This window comes from Hyaena hyaena, unplaced genomic scaffold (assembly GCF_003009895.1).
Source record: "Hyaena hyaena isolate Hyena2069 unplaced genomic scaffold, ASM300989v1 scaffold_64, whole genome shotgun sequence".
NCBI classification, from domain to species: domain Eukaryota; kingdom Metazoa; phylum Chordata; class Mammalia; order Carnivora; family Hyaenidae; genus Hyaena; species Hyaena hyaena.
The window spans coordinates 3,928,975-3,947,300 of record NW_024080698.1 but is presented as its reverse complement, the minus strand read 5'-3'; the positions used below and the strand labels follow the sequence as shown (position 1 = coordinate 3,947,300).

At 39.5% G+C, this 18,326-nt stretch overlaps 1 protein-coding gene across 3 annotated transcripts in view; it reads left to right on the top strand.

The window, feature by feature from the left end:
• The window catches only part of MGAT4A (alpha-1,3-mannosyl-glycoprotein 4-beta-N-acetylglucosaminyltransferase A), a 122,979-nt gene extending 104,938 nt beyond the window's left edge, over positions 1-18,041 (top strand). For all 3 annotated transcript variants that reach the window (XM_039232413.1, XM_039232414.1, XM_039232412.1), the window contains exons 13-16: positions 2,372-2,450; positions 3,092-3,158; positions 11,902-12,014; positions 12,119-18,041. In XM_039232413.1, coding sequence (XP_039088344.1) covers positions 2,372-2,450; positions 3,092-3,158; positions 11,902-12,014; positions 12,119-12,145 — 286 coding nt within the window. In that variant the 3' untranslated portion in view covers positions 12,146-18,041. The remainder of the gene's footprint in view (positions 1-2,371; positions 2,451-3,091; positions 3,159-11,901; positions 12,015-12,118) is intronic.
• The last annotated feature ends 285 nt before the right edge of the window (positions 18,042-18,326 follow it).

The following is an 18,326-nucleotide window of genomic DNA, read 5'->3' as shown; positions in this document are numbered from 1 at the left end:
GGCATTAGAAATATAGTCAGTGATATTGTAATATTGTGATACTGTGTGGTGGCACGTGGTAGCTACACTTGTGAGCACAGCATTAACAGAGAAGTTAAATCTCTATGCTGTACACCTGAAACTAATGTAACATTGTGTGTCGACTGTACTCAAAATATTCTAAAGAAGAGTTATCTTCTTTTACAAACAATTTTCTTTCATCTCATAAATAAAAATAGTCTTAAACCATATCTGTTGGTTTATTTTTAACAAATTAAAATAGTGCCAGCAAAGAATCTGCTCAAGAACTCATATGGGTGATCACATTTCTTTTCTTTTTTTTAAAAAAATTTTTTTTAACGTTTCTTTATTTTTGAGAGAGAGAGCATGAGCAGGGGAGGGGCAAAGAGAGGGTGACACATAATCTGAAGCAAGCACAGGCTCTGAGCTGTCAGCACAGAGCCTAATGTGGGGCTCAAATCCATGAACTGTCAGATCATGCTCTGAGTCAAAGTTGGACGCTTAGCCACCTGAGCCACCCAGGTGCCCCTGGAGATCACATCTCTTAACAAATATATTTGCAATAAACCTCTTTAAAGTAATTTTACTTGCTCCAGTGAGAATACATTTATAGTAAAACACAATTCTTTTAAAATCAGAGTCCGTATGAATAAGAGTTCTCGGAGAGACCCACCCTTCCTAGAATAGAGAAAAGGAATCACTTTTCGACTTGCACAATAACTTATTTGCTGATAAAGGGTAAGGCAGAAGTTGTATCTATGAGTACATACATGAAATGTTAGGGACAGTGTTTTCTGACTATATAAAAATGTTTTGATTGTATAAAAATTTTAAAATAGGAATAATTAGGGGAAAAAAATCACAGCTCAACACCACCACTGTGACCTTATTGCCACATTTTTCTTGGTACTTCTGTCTACTTTTTACTTTGAAAACCATCATGGTCTGTATGTAATTTTGTGTCTTATATTTTCCATTATGATCCTGTTATAAGACATTCATAAACATTTTAATGGTTGCACAGTATCCCATCGGGTGGCTGTACCATCATTTACTTCTTCTAATGTTAAACGTTGTAGGTGGTATTGCGTTTTTCACTATAAGCTATCACATAGTGAACGTCTGTGAATCAGTCTGTCTACACTACAAGTTCTGTCCATCCTTCTCTTCTAACTTAGAAGTGGCTTCCCCAGTCCCTTATTACTGTTGCATCTGCAGCTGAAATAATGAGTGGCCCATAGCTAGGAATCAGCATTCTGAATCAAAGATGCCTTTTAAAAAAGTGTCTCTCATCTGAAAATGTTGGAATTAATTTTTGCTGTAGCTTAGAGGGAGTTAATCTTAGAGGGTGCCCTGCCCTGTGTAACATTTGAAAATCAGGTTTCATCACAGGTGATTTTTGCCCACAGATAACATACTATATCCTAGCCAGTCTGTAACTGTTCCTTGCTGGGTATTTTTAATATGCAAAGCCTTGGTCAGCTCACAACCCCTCCTTGCTATAGTCACATGAGGTATGTAGGACTCTCTGCACCCTACAGAGGAAACCCAGGCTCAGGAAGCTAATGTAACTTGCTAAAAGTGAAAATTGTATTAAGTGAGAGTTCTAGAATTTGGATCCAGGTCTTTCTGACTCTAAGTATAAACTTTTAACCATTTAACTTTGCTAAACTTAAGTTTTAGGGTTAGATTTAGATATGCTTTGCATACCCTGTCTGATTTTTACCACCTCCCATGCCCACTTACATATGCACATTAATTTTCAGGATATCAGAGCCTGAGGATATTATTCTCATACCCAGAGAGGATTTTAGATTTATCGTAGTCATCTTTCAAATGTTTTTTTGTACCGATAAGTAGAATGATTCAGATATTTGGAATTGGTTAATTTACTTTCGGACTACTAATACTAGAATTATTCGTATTGGATAAAGCTAGTCTTTGAATTTGCCATGGATCACGGCTGTCCAGTAAACGTTTTCTCTGATACAAGATACAGTAGTATTATATAGGTGCTGCAGCTTTGATTATTCATTCCTCTTGAGAGGTTTATATATTTAAAGGAGTGAGCAACATAAAACTGTCCTTAAAAAAAAATCTGTTAAATACATTACTAGTTAATTATTACTGGTTAAGCAACAAACATGCCCCTTCTGATGGAAGGAATTAGCACATCACCTAAGGGTTGTGTCCTTAAGGTTTGAAGCTTCCGACAACTATTCCGAGTACGTAATGTGCCCTTGCTAGTTCTGGTGCTGTCAGCTTTGTAGGCAGAGCCTGTTGATAAAGCTTATCGGAGGAAGGCCATCTTCCTGAGTCTTCTTAAAGTCTACTCTGACTCATATTTTTATTTTTATGTTTGTATTTTCAGTTATTTGTTCCATAGTGGCAACCAAGAACATCCAGGAGATATTCTGCTAAACACAACTGTGGAAGTTTTGCCTTTAAAGGTATGCCCGTTTTTTCCCCTGATTTTTCTTAAGAACTAAGATCAGTAGACTTAGCTTGAGGTTATTCTTGATTAGGAAAGGAAGGAAAATTTTCATGATTGCAGGAATTCAGTGGTGAGCACTGTTAAGGAACATTAATATATTGTCCTCTTTGTCTTATTCATAGAAAGAGCCTTCATTTTGTTTCCTGTTGGAAAATAACTGGGAAGTTCATACTAGGAAAATAAGTGAATCCTCATTTTACTCTGTTATTTATATTTTGAGTCCCGAAATACTATGTGGTTTTAATGCCTGTTGATTAATACACAAAATTAATGTATTGGTCTTTTAGGAGTGCTTAGATTTCTTTCAAGTTAACACCATCACTGTATGTATTCTTAATAAAAAATAGTGCCCTGTTAAATAGGTTTAAATTTAAAATTAATTAAAATTAAAATTTTCTAGCCACTGATGTACAGATTCAGGTAGTTAACAGAATACATGTATTGATAGGCTTTTTAAAGTTCAAGACAGAGATGACATTTTCTCTTTTTTAAAGACAGCTGTACCACAAATGCCACCTTTCTATTTATTAAGGTAAATTAGCTCTGTTTTAAATAGAAGTAATCATTTGCAAAATTAATGTTTTTGTTCTGTTTCAGAGTGAAGGTTTGGAAATAAGCAAAGAAACCAAAGACAAACGATTAGAAGATGGTTATTTCAGAATAGGTAATACCTCCTACTTTAAACTGGTAAATTATCCTCAACTTGTCTGGACTTAACTCCTAAAGGAATTTTAAACTTTTGTCAGATGTTAAGCGGCTTTAGGGTTACAATTACCAATGTACTCCAAGCTATATTCTCGTGTTTTAGTACAGACTTTTTTATTATCTTGACCCAACCAGAGTTTCAGATCAAAGGTTCATTTGCTGGTTCCTCTTTCTTTCTCCACTTGCTGTTTCATTGTTGATACTCTCTGATAGAGAATCTGCCTTCCGCTGCCTTCCACAGTCTCTTACTGGGTGACCTTCGCCATTCACAGGGTCTCAGCAACATCTATGTGCCAGAATCTATGCCTTTAGCCTCTTGCCTCCCTCCTGAGCATTAGGTCTGTTTTGAGACGCTTTTGGACCTGGCCATCTGGAGGCCACACAGCCGCCTACTCTGAGCATCTGTAATACAGGCATTTCTTTTGGTCACCGTGGTTTTTGCTGTCACTATTCATCTGGCTGCCTAAGCCTAACCTTGGGAGGCACCCTGTACACTCACCCCCTTTTACTGTCCGTTAGCATAAGATAGGTCTGTATGTGAATGCAGAGTCACCTCACGTGTGACAGTGCTGTAGGCTCAGCCTCCGTCTCTGGGCCAGAGAAGGACGGCATCTCCCTGGGTCCTGTCGCTGGCTTTCCACAGAGTCATTGCAGTTACCTTTCAAAATGTAGATATTACCATTATGTTAGCCATTATCAGAGTCCTTAGCTTCCATCCACTTTCATGTCTTGTTGCTTTCCGTTTAGTCTTAGGACTGGAGAATGCTCTCTGCTTTTATGTGCAGCCACATTTCAGGCCATTTTGTCCACTTGAAGTGATCGATTGGCATTTCTCCCATGAATGCTTTCTCGTTCTTTATAAAACACTGTAGTTGCCCCCTCTCCTCTGCTCTTCTTACCCAGTATATGCGCCTTTACAGCATAATCTTCCTATGCCGCAGCGCAGCCCCGTGCGCCCGCTGGGGGAAGGGCTGAACGTTGTCCCTCACGTGTCTCCTGCGCTTAATGTAGTGCCTTTCACTTGATAGGTGTCAACTCAGTGAATGATTATGTATTTCCCTTTACGTAAAACACATTAATGCTCTTCTTTGTGGCTGGCAGAAGAGAATGTTGGCAAGTTTACATTGTAGGCATGCAGGACAGGCCCATTCTTAAAACTCTAGAGCAGTTTTACCTTTGGTATCATTGTTTCTGCTACAAGGTTTGTACAATAACCCTAATTTGTGTATTGTTTTGGTGGATAGAGGAGTTTAATTATTTTCATATTTGAGTTATATCTTAGCTCATTTCTAGACATGTACATAAATTGGCTGCATATCCAAGACCTATATTAACCCTATTACCTGTCAGTTGTTTAGTTTATGAGAAAGTTCTGTTCTAGATTAGGAAAAAGAGGAAATTGAGACATCTCTATGAAGTATCTCTGCAATAATTTTAAGATATTGACCATCTAAAACATCAACTCATACTTGTGTGGAACTGAACATACTTGGTTAGAACTTGTTTCGGACTGAGAGATCATCCAGCCTAGGGCCTTGTGTAACAGAAAGGTACATCAGAAACAGAACAGCTGATCTTTTTCAACTGAATACCAAAAATTCTGCTCCCCTAAGTATGCGTTAGTGGAATAACTGCACAGACCTTCCCCCTAGCTAAACAGCCATAGCTGGTGAAAAGTATTTTTTTAAAAATACAGCAGATGGAGAAACGTTTAGTCATGAAAATCTGAATCTCAGTAAGAACACTAAGAGTCTGTGGCATGAGAGACCTGACCCCCCCACACCCACACAGCCCAAGCTCGGTGAGGCTGAACGGAGTTCTGCTCTGCAGGTGCAGCCGAGAGCACTAGACTCCCTTCTCCCGCTGTAGGGCTGTGGCTCCTCACCAGCAAGGGCAGGCAGGCCACCAGCGTCTGCCCTCATCCTCAACTCCATATTGTAGAAACAGTGCGGCTGAGAGGTGTGAGGCTCCTTCCTCTTCCTAACCTCCAATACGGGGCTGAAACTGCTCCAGGCACAGCCGGGCAGGAGTGGTCCTGCTCATGCTCACTTGAACTCACTCACCCCAGCACACTGGGAGAGAGAAGCCAGGAGAACGAGGGGCTACTGCTACAACCCGGCAACGTACTCGTAGCGCAGGGCGTTGCTCCAAGGGAAGTGGGCTGCTGTCCCTGCCCAAACCCTTGAGCTGTGGTGCAGAGCTGTTCTCTGGGAGAGTAGGGCCGTCAGAGCACACACTTGGTAGCTCTCCCTGAGGAGACTAACTTGCTTGACACAGAATGGGGGATGGGGTTGGAGGTGGGGGGGGGGGGAAGAGAGTTGAAGCCTAAAGGCACTGTGGAATACAAGGCACGTTTTTGTGGTAAGCGATTAGGAGGACACTGGTAGCTATATTCAAGTTAAATTGTAGTCCATCCAGAAGTTTGAGAGAGAGAGAACCAGGGAAAGAGATCTATAGCTAATAAGAGCCTTCCTAGGTGGGAACAAGCCACAAAGACTGGCCCTACATAGGGGCCTGGATTTAATTGGATCAGAGTATGCAGCAATTTATGCTGGAAGGCGTTGCTGAAAACTAAACAGTCAGCTGGCAGTTAGAGAAACCTGATGGCTGAGGGTGGGGTAGGGTGTTTGGTGTGGAATCATAGCTAAGGACAGTCTTGTTTTCTTTCGAAACCCAAGTTGTGAGGAGAAGAGCCTTTCCAGGGAAACACTGGAAGGAAGGGATGGACCTCCGGTCAGGGTGCAGCAGTAGGGCCACAGGGGGCCTGACCTTGGAAGTCCTGCCCAGGGCCAGAGTTTGGGAATTCTAGGTGCTCTTCAGTAATTTCCTCCTTCATTTTCCCCTTCTTTCCTTTCCTTTAATGCTGACCTATCAGGCCGCCGGGTTAAGGACAAAAGTTAAATTTGTAATTTGGAAAGATAGTACACACACATGGTACCAAATACAAATTTAAAAGCCTAAAGTTAAGTCTCCCTCCCTCTTCTTTTCCCCCCTACCCAGTATTTCCCAGAGTAGTTCCAATGATGATTTGTGTCCTTCCAGAAGTATTCTGTTCATAAATAAAAATATATGAGTATTTTCTTTAAAAACACAGTCACACACAGATAACATACGTACTCTGTGATGTTTTTCTGCATCTTCTCACTGACCAAATACATATGGAAAATGAACATTCTAAAAAGTTGTACTATTTCAGATGTACAGAAGATACAAATAGTAATTGAATGAATATCTGTGTATCTAGTTTAAGATTTGCCAGTTCAGTTGTTCTTCCTAATATCTTCTTTTCTCTTTCCACCAAGGGTAACTGCTGTCATACATTTTGCGGTTACTATTTGCACGTACACTTCTAGTGCACATTAGGATATATTCCTGAACAAAGCACAGTGTTATTTTGCTTGTCCTTAAATTTGAGATAAACGGTACCGTTCTGTAGCCTGCAGCATGTTGTCTCTCACCATCGTGAGGTTCATCCTTGTATGTGCAAGTATCTACAATTCCATCATTTTCACCGCTGTGCACATTTTCATGGATGAATGTATCACTGTTCTCTTGTTTTCATTTTCTTTCCTTTTTTTTTTTTTTTTTTGCCGTTATAAACAATGCTGGTTTGAACTCTGCTGCACATGTAGGGAGTTTCTCTACATTGGGAATGCAAGTAGTTCTTTATACATTATCTTCAATGTTACTTTGTTCTTTGTATTCTTTCTTCAGTCTTTTAATTGGCTGCCTAGTATTCCCTAGTGTTAGCACATCATAATTGATATGGCCAGTCACCTAGCAATGGGTGGTGGTTTGCATTATTTGCTGTGATATATATATTCTTTTTGGACGTGTGAGAGTATGTCTGCAGGATAAAATTGCTGGGTGAATGTGTTTGAATGAGGCCAGTTATATTGTTAGATAATTTTTCTAATTAAATGAGCTCATCAGATGACAGTATGATATCTCATTAAGTGTTTTCAGTTTCACAGTATTTTTCAGCCCTAAATCCCCCGTCTAATTTAATAATTCAGTAATACTTTTGGTAGCATATGCTCCCTACCCCAGTCCAGCCCCAAAATGTGGACATGCTTTTATGAAATAGTGTGTTAATAATTTTTTAATAAACAGATTACTTTGGAAGTTAATATACTTAGTATTTCTTATACGTATGAATGCAAGTCTTCTCTGGTATGGTTTTCACTTTGAATGTATCTCATCTTACTAAGAGCCTAATCATTATATTGTAAAACTCTAGAATAGACTGCTGAATAATGAGGAAATGATAGCCCATGGCCATATCTGGCCCACTTCCTGGTTTTTCTCCCTCACTTCCTGTTTTTGAATGGACCATGAGCTTAGAATGTTTAACATCTTTTTTTCATTTTTATTTTTAAATGGTTTGAAAAAATGGATTATATATTGTGGCATATAAAAATTATAAAAAATTTAAATTTCAGCATCCATAAATAAAACTTTATTGGAACACATCCATGCTTATTTATTTACATATTGTCTATGTGCTTTCTTTAAAAATCTTTTTAATGTTTATTTATATTGAGAGAGACCGACAAACAGCACAAGCAGGGGAGGGGCAGAGAGAGAGGAGAGATAGAATTCCAAGCAGGCTCTGCGATGTCACCACAGAGCCGACACACAGGACTCAGTCTCACAATGGTGAGATCATGACCTGAGCTGAAATCAACAGCCAGATGCTTAACCAGCTGAGCCAGCCAAGTGCCCCTGGCAGAGGTGAGCAAGTAGTTGCCATAGAGATTGAGGTGGTGCACTGATTGCTTCCACTTGACACTCCAGTGCACTCCAAATAGCAATGATACATCCATAATTTGTCAGTTTCTTTTTTTTTAATGTTTATTTTTGAGAGAGAGAGTGAGAGTGACAGAGACAGAGTGCAGGCCAGGAAGGGGCAGAGAGAGAGGGAGAGACAGATTCTGAAACAGGCTCTAGGCTCTGAGCTGTCAGCACAGAGTCCGACGCAGGGCTTGAATTCACAGTGAGATCATGACCTGAGCTGAAGTCAGATGCTTAACTGACTGAGCCATCCAGGTGCCCCATAATTTGACAGTTTCTAGTCCACACACACCCACACACCACCGTAGTATAACATTTTTTAAAAAAATGACCAGTACTTACCCATCATGTCAAAACAGTAGAAGTGGACTTTGAATGTCAGTGCTTTTTAACAACTGAAATGGGGGTTATTTCACAAAATCACATGGCAAATTGTTGTGGTTATTAGGCAGTGATGCAATAGCAGTGCTAGAGAAGACATTACTGTTCTGAACACTCACAATATTCCCAACTCACAGGAACACAATGTTCAGAAAATTAGAATATTTTATTACAGCATAATTTCTTCACAAAAATAAAAAATTCAGATGAGGCTATAACCAAAGTGAATTTCAAAATGGCTTGTGTGTTAGCCAAGTAAGTAAAATCAGTTACCAATAGTGAGTTAAGTCGTATTTAATTGGAGCAGCCAAAGATACGTGTGCAGATAAAATAACCTTATTTAAGACCATCTGGGTGGTTCAGTTGGTTAAGCATCTGATTTCAACTCAGGTCATGATCTCACAGTTGTGGGTTCAAGCCCTATGTCCCGCTCTGTGCTGACAACACGGGGCCTGGAACCTGCTTCAGATTCTATGTCTCCCTCTCTCTCTGCCCCTCCCCCATTCGCACTCTTGTCTTTCCCTTTCAAAAGTAAATAAACATTAAAAAATATTTTTTTAAGACCATCAAGTTTTTGGCAACAATTCCTTGAAGAATTGAAGACATGGGAATGATATTAGTCAAAAAAAAAAGCAAATTATTTTCTTGGCTCTTGATAAGTTGACAGATATTAACTGGTACTGCCCAGTTGTTATTTGGAGTCAATGCCAAGCTTGAAGTGACTGAAGAATTGGCCTCTGAAAAGTCTGCATGGCACCAAGTACAGGCAAGAATATTTTCAAACAAGATGAGAAAACACAAATTGAGTACCGCCTAAAGTGGAATCTGCCAGGATGTGTTACAGCGAATGGTGGTAAAAATATGTATGAAAAAGAAAGCTTACTTGGGTAAATTTACAAAGCTTGTGAAAATGTAGGGTGTTTTTAGCCTCTGGTTATTTATTTTATTGTTCATCAGGTACTTTAAAGGAAATACTTGAATCTGCCATGCATCATTATTTTTTTTTTAAGTTTATTTCATTTAAGAGAGAGAGCAGGGGAGGGGTGGGGGAGGTGGGGAGAGAGAATTCCAAGCAGGCTCTGTGCCATCAGCACAGAGCCCAACTCGGGACTTGAAGCCACGAAGATGGGATCATGGCCTGAATTGAAACCAAGAGCAGGATGCTTAACCGACTGAGCCAGCAGGTACACCTGCGTCTTTACTGTATTGAACCAGCAGCATCAGCAGTGAACATCCATTCAGTCTCATGGACTTTCCCATAATCATTTCTGTGAACTTGTGTTAGAAATAGGAACTGAAGAGCATGACTTGTGGTACTGTATAGCAGTTCTGGGGCCTAGCACTGATCACACTTTTTTTGTGAAAAACGAAACTTTTTTTTTTAACTTCAACAAGATTGAAAATTTTCCCAGTGACAAGAACTTCCCTCAACCACTATTCTCTCTTTGAAAATTGGTGTTTCCTGCAAACTTGATAGTGTCTCTTCATTCAACCTAAAATTATAAGAATAGTACCACATGCAAATCTTGTGTTTCAGTCATATCACTGATGACAATTATTATTTGAACTACAAGTAATATCAAACTAATCAAGGAGCTTCCACAGAACTTTTGCTTGAAAGTGACTCATCTGCAATGTGGTGACACAAGGCAAATATCAAGGAGAAGAACCTAATGGAATTCCATAAATACCTTCTAAGTGATGATATGTTCCATTAAAATCATGTGCTTGTGGACTCATGTCAGTATTTTGCAGTATGTAGGCTGTGTGAAAGGAAATATCCAAGGTAGAGTAACTAAAATCTCATTATAGATCCACTTTAACAGATGAACAATTGCAGTCGATTTTGATGAGGATCACCTTGAATCCCAGTGAACTAAAATGTTAACCCCTGCAAAAGGAATTATGTTCTCCTTAATACACATGCATTAGCAAAAGACGAATTCAGTGGTAGTTATTATAACATGAATTTCATCAATAAAAACTGGAAAATTTTTTCTCTATATCAGTACCAACCTGGTATCTTTCGTTTTCCTCTTGGTCCACAAAGCCCCAAATATCTACTGTCTGCCCTTTATTTTTTTTTCCTAATGTTTGTTTATTTTTAGAGAGAGTTGCATGCACAAGCCAGAGAGGGGCAGAGAGAGCGAGAGGGGAGAGAATCCCAAGCAGGCTCCATGCTGTCAGCACAGAGCCTGATGTGGGGCTTGATCCCATGAACTATGAGATGGTGACCTGAGCTGAAATCAAGAATCAGATGCTTAAACCAACCGAGCCATCTAGGCGCCCCTATCTACCCTTTATTATAAGAAAAGGGTTGCCAGTTCCTGGCTTAGAGAAATGTGGCCAAGAACACACCATTTTTCTGTCACTTTTTCAGCAGCTTTTTGTTGTTGTTTTAAAAATATTCCTCACAGCAAGAAAAAGTGGGTACAGAGCATGTTGCCTTTTTATACAACTTCTTGGTCCTATCCCTAAAGAGAGCTTTTTTAGCTTGTCATTTATAATGGAGTTTTGTATTAGATCTGCCTAGAGGTATCACTTGTTAATTCCTTCTAGATGTGACCTTGGAAAGAATACATAAAGATTGAGCCCCTGCTCTAAGGCCATCCATTGTATATATGTCTAAAAGCATTGAAATATGTTGTTACTGACTTAACCCTCAGAGGAGTCAGACTGAGTGATGGTATAGTGTATACTTTGGTAAGGTTTGGTTAAGTCACATTTTGTTAAAAACCTACATGTTAAAACATCTTTGATGCAAGAACAAATAAATGTCTTAATTTGCAATAAGAAAAAAGCAGAGCTCTGCCTGTTTTAATAGCTTGCTTCTAATGAAAGCCTACACTACTTCATGAAAAATTTGAAAGTTGATAGGAATTTACCCAAGGGATACAGAAATGCTGATGCATAGGAGCACTCTCAACAATAGCCAAAACATGGAAAGAGCCTAAGTGTCCATCAACGGACGAATGGATCAAGAAGATGTGGTTTATCTATACCATGGAATACTACATGGCAATGAGAAACAATGACATCTGGCCATGTGTAGCAACATGGATGGACCTTGAGGGTGTTATGCTGAGCGAAATAAGTCAGGCAGAGAAGGACAAATATCATATGTTTGCACGTATAGGAGGATTAGGAGGAACTTAACGGAGGACCATGGGGGAGAAGAATGGGGGAAATGGTGGGGGAAAGGGAGAGAGGCAAACCATGAGAGACTCTTGAATACTGAGAAACAGGACTGATGGTTGTGGGGGCGAGAGGGGAGATGGGCATGGAGGAGGACACTTCTGGGGATGAGCACTGGGTGTTATATGGAAACCAACTTGACAATAAACTCTTTGTAAAAAAAAAAAAAAAAAAGTTGAATAAAAGTAGAAAGGAGGCAAAAAATTCACCAGGCCCTGTGTAAAGACATCCACTGGAAATACTTTGGTGTTTTTCTTTCCTTCTTTAAGTCAGTGATATTCTACGTGTACTTATTTCAGTCTCCCCAATGTGTGTTGATTTTTATTTTGAAGGAAAATTTGAGAATGGTGTTGCCGAAGGAATGGTGGATCCCAGTCTAAACCCCATTTCAGCCTTTCGCCTTTCAGTCATTCAAAATTCTGCTGTTTGGGCCATTCTTAACGAGGTAAGACAATATGCTAAATCGGTGAAAAAGATTGTACATTTTTTATGACATTTTGATTTCATGTCTAAGGCCTTTATTGTACTTCTCATTATTTTGTATTTCAGATTCATATTAAAAAAGTCACCAACTGATCATCTGCTAAGAATCCAGTACATTTTTTTCCTGTGAATTTGTTAATTAAAGATAGTTAAGCATGTACTTTTTTTTTTTTACACTTGAACACTACCTCTTGTGAAATCTACTGTAGATAAGATGATTGTCATTTCCACTTGGAAAGTGAACCTCCCATGGGTAATTGCATTCATTCGAACCTAAGCTGTCCTCCAATTTTAACTTGACTCAAAACATTTTACAGTTACGACAGCCTGTTAATATGACTTGTACTATTTTTGGTACTATACTAATACATAAGAGTTGTACATATTGTTACATTCCTTAAATTTGAGAAAAATTAATGTTAAATACATTTTATGAAGGGGGTACTTTTGAAGTTCATTTATTTTACTATTATAGACCCTCTTTTATAGATTATCAGGGATTATATATATATAAATATATAAATATACATAAAAATGTTATGGAGTTAATTTATTAGAAACATTTAAGAAGTACATATTTTTGTGCAGTAAATTTTTGAATCAATACTTTTTTTGGAAAGTTACCTTGCTTTTTTAAGTTCTTTCTATATTTTTCTTTGGAAATGCAAACATTACAAATTAATGCCATTTTTCAAATGCACTGCCATTTAAGAATGATTCTAGATTGATTTCCTAACTGAAGTACTTTTATAATCGCAGTGATTCTGAACAAAATATTTTCAAAGGCATTTGTCATTCCTTAAAGCCAAGATTTTAAAGACCAATGTCCTTCTTGAGGGTTATTTTACTATACTGTTTATGGTGTAAAAAATCAGTCTGATAAATTTTAATGTGCAGGGGTCATACCTTCAACCCAAATTACCATGGACTCAACTCATTACATTCCCTCTGAAATGTAAGATGACAGACTCTTTTTTCTCTTTTAATCTTTGTCTTTACTCCATGAGTTAGATTCATTATCTCTTGTCTATCCTTTTGTATCTGCAGCCATTTTATGAGTTCTGACAAAATGTTTTCTAGGTAATGTTATTGTATGAGTCAAAATCACTTAATTTTAAAGAAAAATAAAATTGTAATAATTGGTTTTTAGGGAGAGGTATTGTAGCAGTTGTATGTCTTTCCAAAATGATTTATTCTATTGCATTATACACTTACAAGTAAATTTATATCTGAAGAGTATTTATTACTCTTAAACATGTAATTCCAAATGTTATTACTACTGTAAACAAAAATATCAGCCTTAGCAATCAGCAATCTTTACAAAAGTATTTTACTTTTAAAAAGTTCTACATTATCAGCATCAGTTCCCAGGCAGTCTGGTGTGCCTCAGGCGGGGTGCAGGTGGGTTACGGATGTGCAGAGGCTGATCCGGGACCTCTCAGACTAGCCAGTGGCTGAAGCCTCGGGCGGCTGGAGGTTCCCCCCCGGTTGCCTCTGGTCTGGAGGAGCTTCGTGTGGTCACCCAGGATCCTGCACCAGGAGCTTCCAGACAAGCTTCTTGTCCAGACGGCGTGGCCGGGGGGAAAGGTGTTGGGAAACCCTGAAAGGGTACAGCTGTCCATTCCTCCTGTCCGAATCACCGTTAGTTACTTTTCTTGATTAAAGAGTTACGCTTTATGTCAGAGTCAGTTAAAAATCTTTATTGGGTTTTTAAAATTTACTTTTCCTTTTTCTTAAATTTACTTTTGATTTTGTCCTCACAGTTCCCTGGCCTGATGCCTGCAGGCAGATTTCATTTAAAAAACTAACCTTTCATTACAGAATTTTGGCAGCTGCCTCAGATACTAAATGACTGTTGTGACAAGTGAGGGTCCAGGGGGAAGCTCTGGAGGTGGGTTGAGACACCCTCTTGTTTCCCTGCTTCCACAGTAGGACACTCTGACTTTAGAGAGAAAGCCGTGCTCTGAAAATCTAGGGAGGTGACAGTTGTCACAGCGCGTCGCCATTTGGTAGGGCTTCTGTCTTGAGGCTGACAAACCTTAGTAGCCAGCCTTTCCCTGTTTTCATGCTCAGCCTCCCCTGCCACGCTTAGCTCACCCCTCCCATTCCCAAGAATACTCAGAGCCAAATCTGACCCACCGTTCAGAAACTCCTGTGCACTCCTCCCCGTGAACTGTTAGCAGTGCCTCGTAGCTCCTGGGACAGTGTCTGGCACGTGGCTGGTGCCCAGTCTGAGTCACCCACACTCCTCTTTGTTTTTAACTCCCTTTACCCACGTTCCTTGCCATACTCTTACACACACACTCGGCTCTCAAGTTTCTGATGGTTCACGAGGCGTGTGTTTGTGTGCGTACGTGTGTGCGCATGCATTCTCCAACCGACCAGGCTTCACGCTCCTGGGGACAAAGCCTGGGACTCATCCTTCCTGTCTGTCCTCTGCTGCAGCCGGTGCTCCGATCGCCTCACTGTTAGTTTCTCCCTTCCCCTACTTCCTCCTTAGAAGATTAGAAACAGCCATGCTTTCCTCAGGCAAGACATCGTAGTGGTCGCCCTGGTCGCCCTGAGAGTATTTGGGGCAGAGCATTAGAGGAGGTGAAGACTTCCTGGGACTGAGGGCAGGAGATGCCTAGCCTTCAGAGGGCACTGAACCACTTTTATGAGAATTGTGAGTGAGCAAGTGTCTAGTGGTGGGACTAATTATTAATATATATAGAGAAATCAAACATGGTTTGCATCTGATGAGTAAACACAAACATATAAATTGTTCAGACTCTAGAGCTGCGCTGTCCGGTATACGGTAGTATGCAGGCATATGGCGGCTATTTAAATTTAATAAAACCTCAGTTCCTCAGTCACACTAGCTACAGTTCAGTGCTTATAAGCCACATGTGGCCAGTGGCCCCTGGAACAGACAGCACAGATCTAGAGCCTTCCCCCATTGCAGAAAGTTCTTTTGGACAGCGCCATGTTCTAATGTGAACACTTCAGAAACCAGACTAAACCATGTCTGCTAAAAGCAGACATGCAGAATATATCATAGCGCAGATGATGTGTTTGGATGATGTGTGGAGAAGGTCGAGGACTGTTCGTGAGACTCTTAAGATCTAAGATTTCTGAGTTCCCGAAGTCTCCTGCGTTCTTTACGGCCCACACAGTGCTGCACTGTGTAGTCAAAACAACAACAGTGGTTTCAGGCAGTGAGATTGAAGAGCTTTGGAGAAAGTGAATGCAAACAGATAATTTAGCAGGCAGGCTGTAGACACGTTTGTGTATATTAATTCAACCACTGGAGAGATCTTTGAAAAAAGTATGGCTTCTAAGATCAGTGGTGGCACCAGCAAGTGATTAGGTGTCATAATTTAAAAAAGCTTCAGCAACATTCTGAAGGCTTCTTTTAAATCTGTCATCGTAATGAAAAGTTTGTCTCCTATCAGTGCTGTCCTCAAAGACAAGTTTGGTTATGTGCAAACAGCATGTTTGGAGCGATTGCTATAATAGCGGTGTGTGTTTGTAGTAGCCAGAATTCTGCACATGACACTCAGGTACCTATAGGAGATCCCCCCCACTTTGTGTGTGGATGGAACCCATGAATATCATCCATAACTGTTACACAGCAAAAGGGAGATTATCTGGGGACAGCTCACCTAATCATGTGAGCCCTTTAAAAGCAGACTTTTCTCAGGCTGGTAGCAGAAGTCAGAGACTGCGAGCAGAAGGACTCAATGCATGACTGCGGGCTTAAGATGGAGGCACGGGAGAAGAAATGCAGATGCCCGGAAGGAGCTGAGATAGGCCTCCGCTGGCAGCCGAGGGGATGGGAACTGCAGCTCTACAGCCACAGGAGCTCAGTCAGTCAACAACCTGAATGAATCTCCTCCAGCCGAGGAGAGCCTGGCCCACCACCACCTTGATTCCAGCCTCGTGAGACCCACTGCTGAGAACTCAAGTCAAGCCCGCCCTGACTGCTGGACTGCAGACTGTGACATAATAAATAGGTATGGTCTTAGGCTTCTGAATTCATGATTTGTTATTCAGCAGTAGAAAATGAATATTGAAAAGAGATGACAAGTCTTCATACGTGATTCCCTGTACTTAAGTTGGATATTTCTCCATAACCATGTGAGTCAAGTCTTACACTAGCAAACTTTAACCTCGGCTTTTCTTGAGTGTCCCTCCCAGAGAATCTCAAGTAACCATGATTGGAAGTTTGTTGCCAAAAACATCTTAGCAGTGTATCTTAGTGTTCTGTAAGGAAACTGCTAGAATGGTATTGTGCTCATACTAGAATGAGGACCCAGTGTATATAGAATCTTTCCTGGAAGAGGTGTTACTTTGTGCTGATTTAGTCCGCTCTGAGCCTGTCAGTATATTATTTAAGAATGATGAACAGTGGTGTTTTAAATGTTAGGAGAGAGGAAAAAAAAAAAAAAAAAAACTTGTCTTTATATAAGAGATCAGATAATCTACTCTGTATTGAAGAACTTAATTTTTTTAAAACCCAAACTTGTTTATTGTCTGAGCACAGATCAAATCCTGTAGGTGTCAACCAAATTTTTATACTTTGCAAATAATTTCTAAAATATCTCTCTGCTTCCAAGCCAAGCCATTAATTGCTAGTGAGGCTTGTTTTTACAAGCCTTTAAATTTTGTACTTTAATTTTTGTGCTTATTTTTACTATATTGCCAGATTCTTAATAGAAGAAAAGCAGAGCTAAAGGGAAGAAAACGAGAGAGGCTAAGACTATCAGGAGATCAGAAATCGGAGGAGTCATAATCATCTTAGTGTTCTAAGGGAACTCAAATAGCCCAGCTCACTCTTTTATAGAAAAAGAAACTTTTCCAATCTATGTAGCATTACTTACAGTGTGTGAAACTGTTTGATAGCTGTATAATTTTAATAGTCTTGATATATGCCATAACTAGTATGCTTAGTTTCTTTATTGCATGTAAACATACAATTCTGAAAAGACTACTACCACAGTATTTAAAAAAAAAAAAAGGATGTCATATATATATATATATCCCGATCATCAATACCTATATGTAAACTCTTCTTGCCTGAAACACTCCACCTTTTTGGGCACTAACTAGACCATTTCAAGGAAACAAAAAGGAAAGAGCTGGCACTCCAGCATGTGTGTGTGTGTGCCTGTGTGCGCGCACGCGCGTTGAGAATTTAGAAGACATTGTTTAAGAAAATAGGCTGGGTACTGAATGGAAAGCACTCTGTGCAAAGTATCATTCCCAGCGTTGTTCACACTGCAGTAAAAATGTTAATAGTGGTGCTAAAATTGTTCTCCAAATAAGCAGTTTGTTGTGGGGAATATTTAATGATATCTTGGACATTAGGGAGGCTACTTTATATATCACTTGCTCCTGGTTGTTTTCTGATTAGTAATTAGCAGATCCTCCTGGAGTCAAAGGTTTGGTATTTGTTTGATTAGCATTCCATTAACTGAAATATTTGCTGGAAATGGGGTGAAAATACCTTTTGAAGACATATTCTTTGAGCCTTAAAAATGGCTGATACCGACAGTACTGTAAGATGCACTGCCAGCAGATTTGATACTTTTCATTTCAGTAATGTTTTCTAAGAAAGATTTAGAAATCGGGTGATTAAACGTAACAACTCTGTTTCATTTATGGAATGAAAAACTAGTGTGTTTCTCGTTGAGAACACTGGAAAGGTTATGGCTGTTTCTGGAAGCACCTGTTAGAGAAGGTATCTGAGGAATTGCTTTTCCAGGTTGTACCAGATTCTTTTCCCTCCTTTAATGTACATATTTTCCTTAAAATGTTTTCATTAGGTGAATGGGTAACTGTAGAAATATTTTAGGTACCTGTTAGATTTTTAAAGGAAGATTATTTATTTTCAAATTTGCTGCTATAATTGAAAACCTAATAACTGGTCCTGTTGACTGTGCCTTTCATCACTGTTTCTCTGTGCCACGACCGTTCATGTGTATTCGAAATAAAGAAGTTTAAGAAGCCATGCTGAATTCAAGAGTTCTTCTAATAAAAATAGATAAAACATTTAATGAGTAGCAAGTTTTATTGACATTGATCGAGTTTTAGTTATATGGGTTTTGGAGAGGTCTTCAAAGAAAGGAAAAAAAAAGTCTTAGTGTTAAAGAGATACAGGTGTTCAGTCATATGTCTGCTAAGAAGAGGAGTCACTGTGTGCCTCTTCGATCTAATATATTGGTTGGGGTTTCTTTTGTAAAGAAAATGCTGTAAAGCATTTTATGGCCCAGTACAGTGATTCGTATTTGAG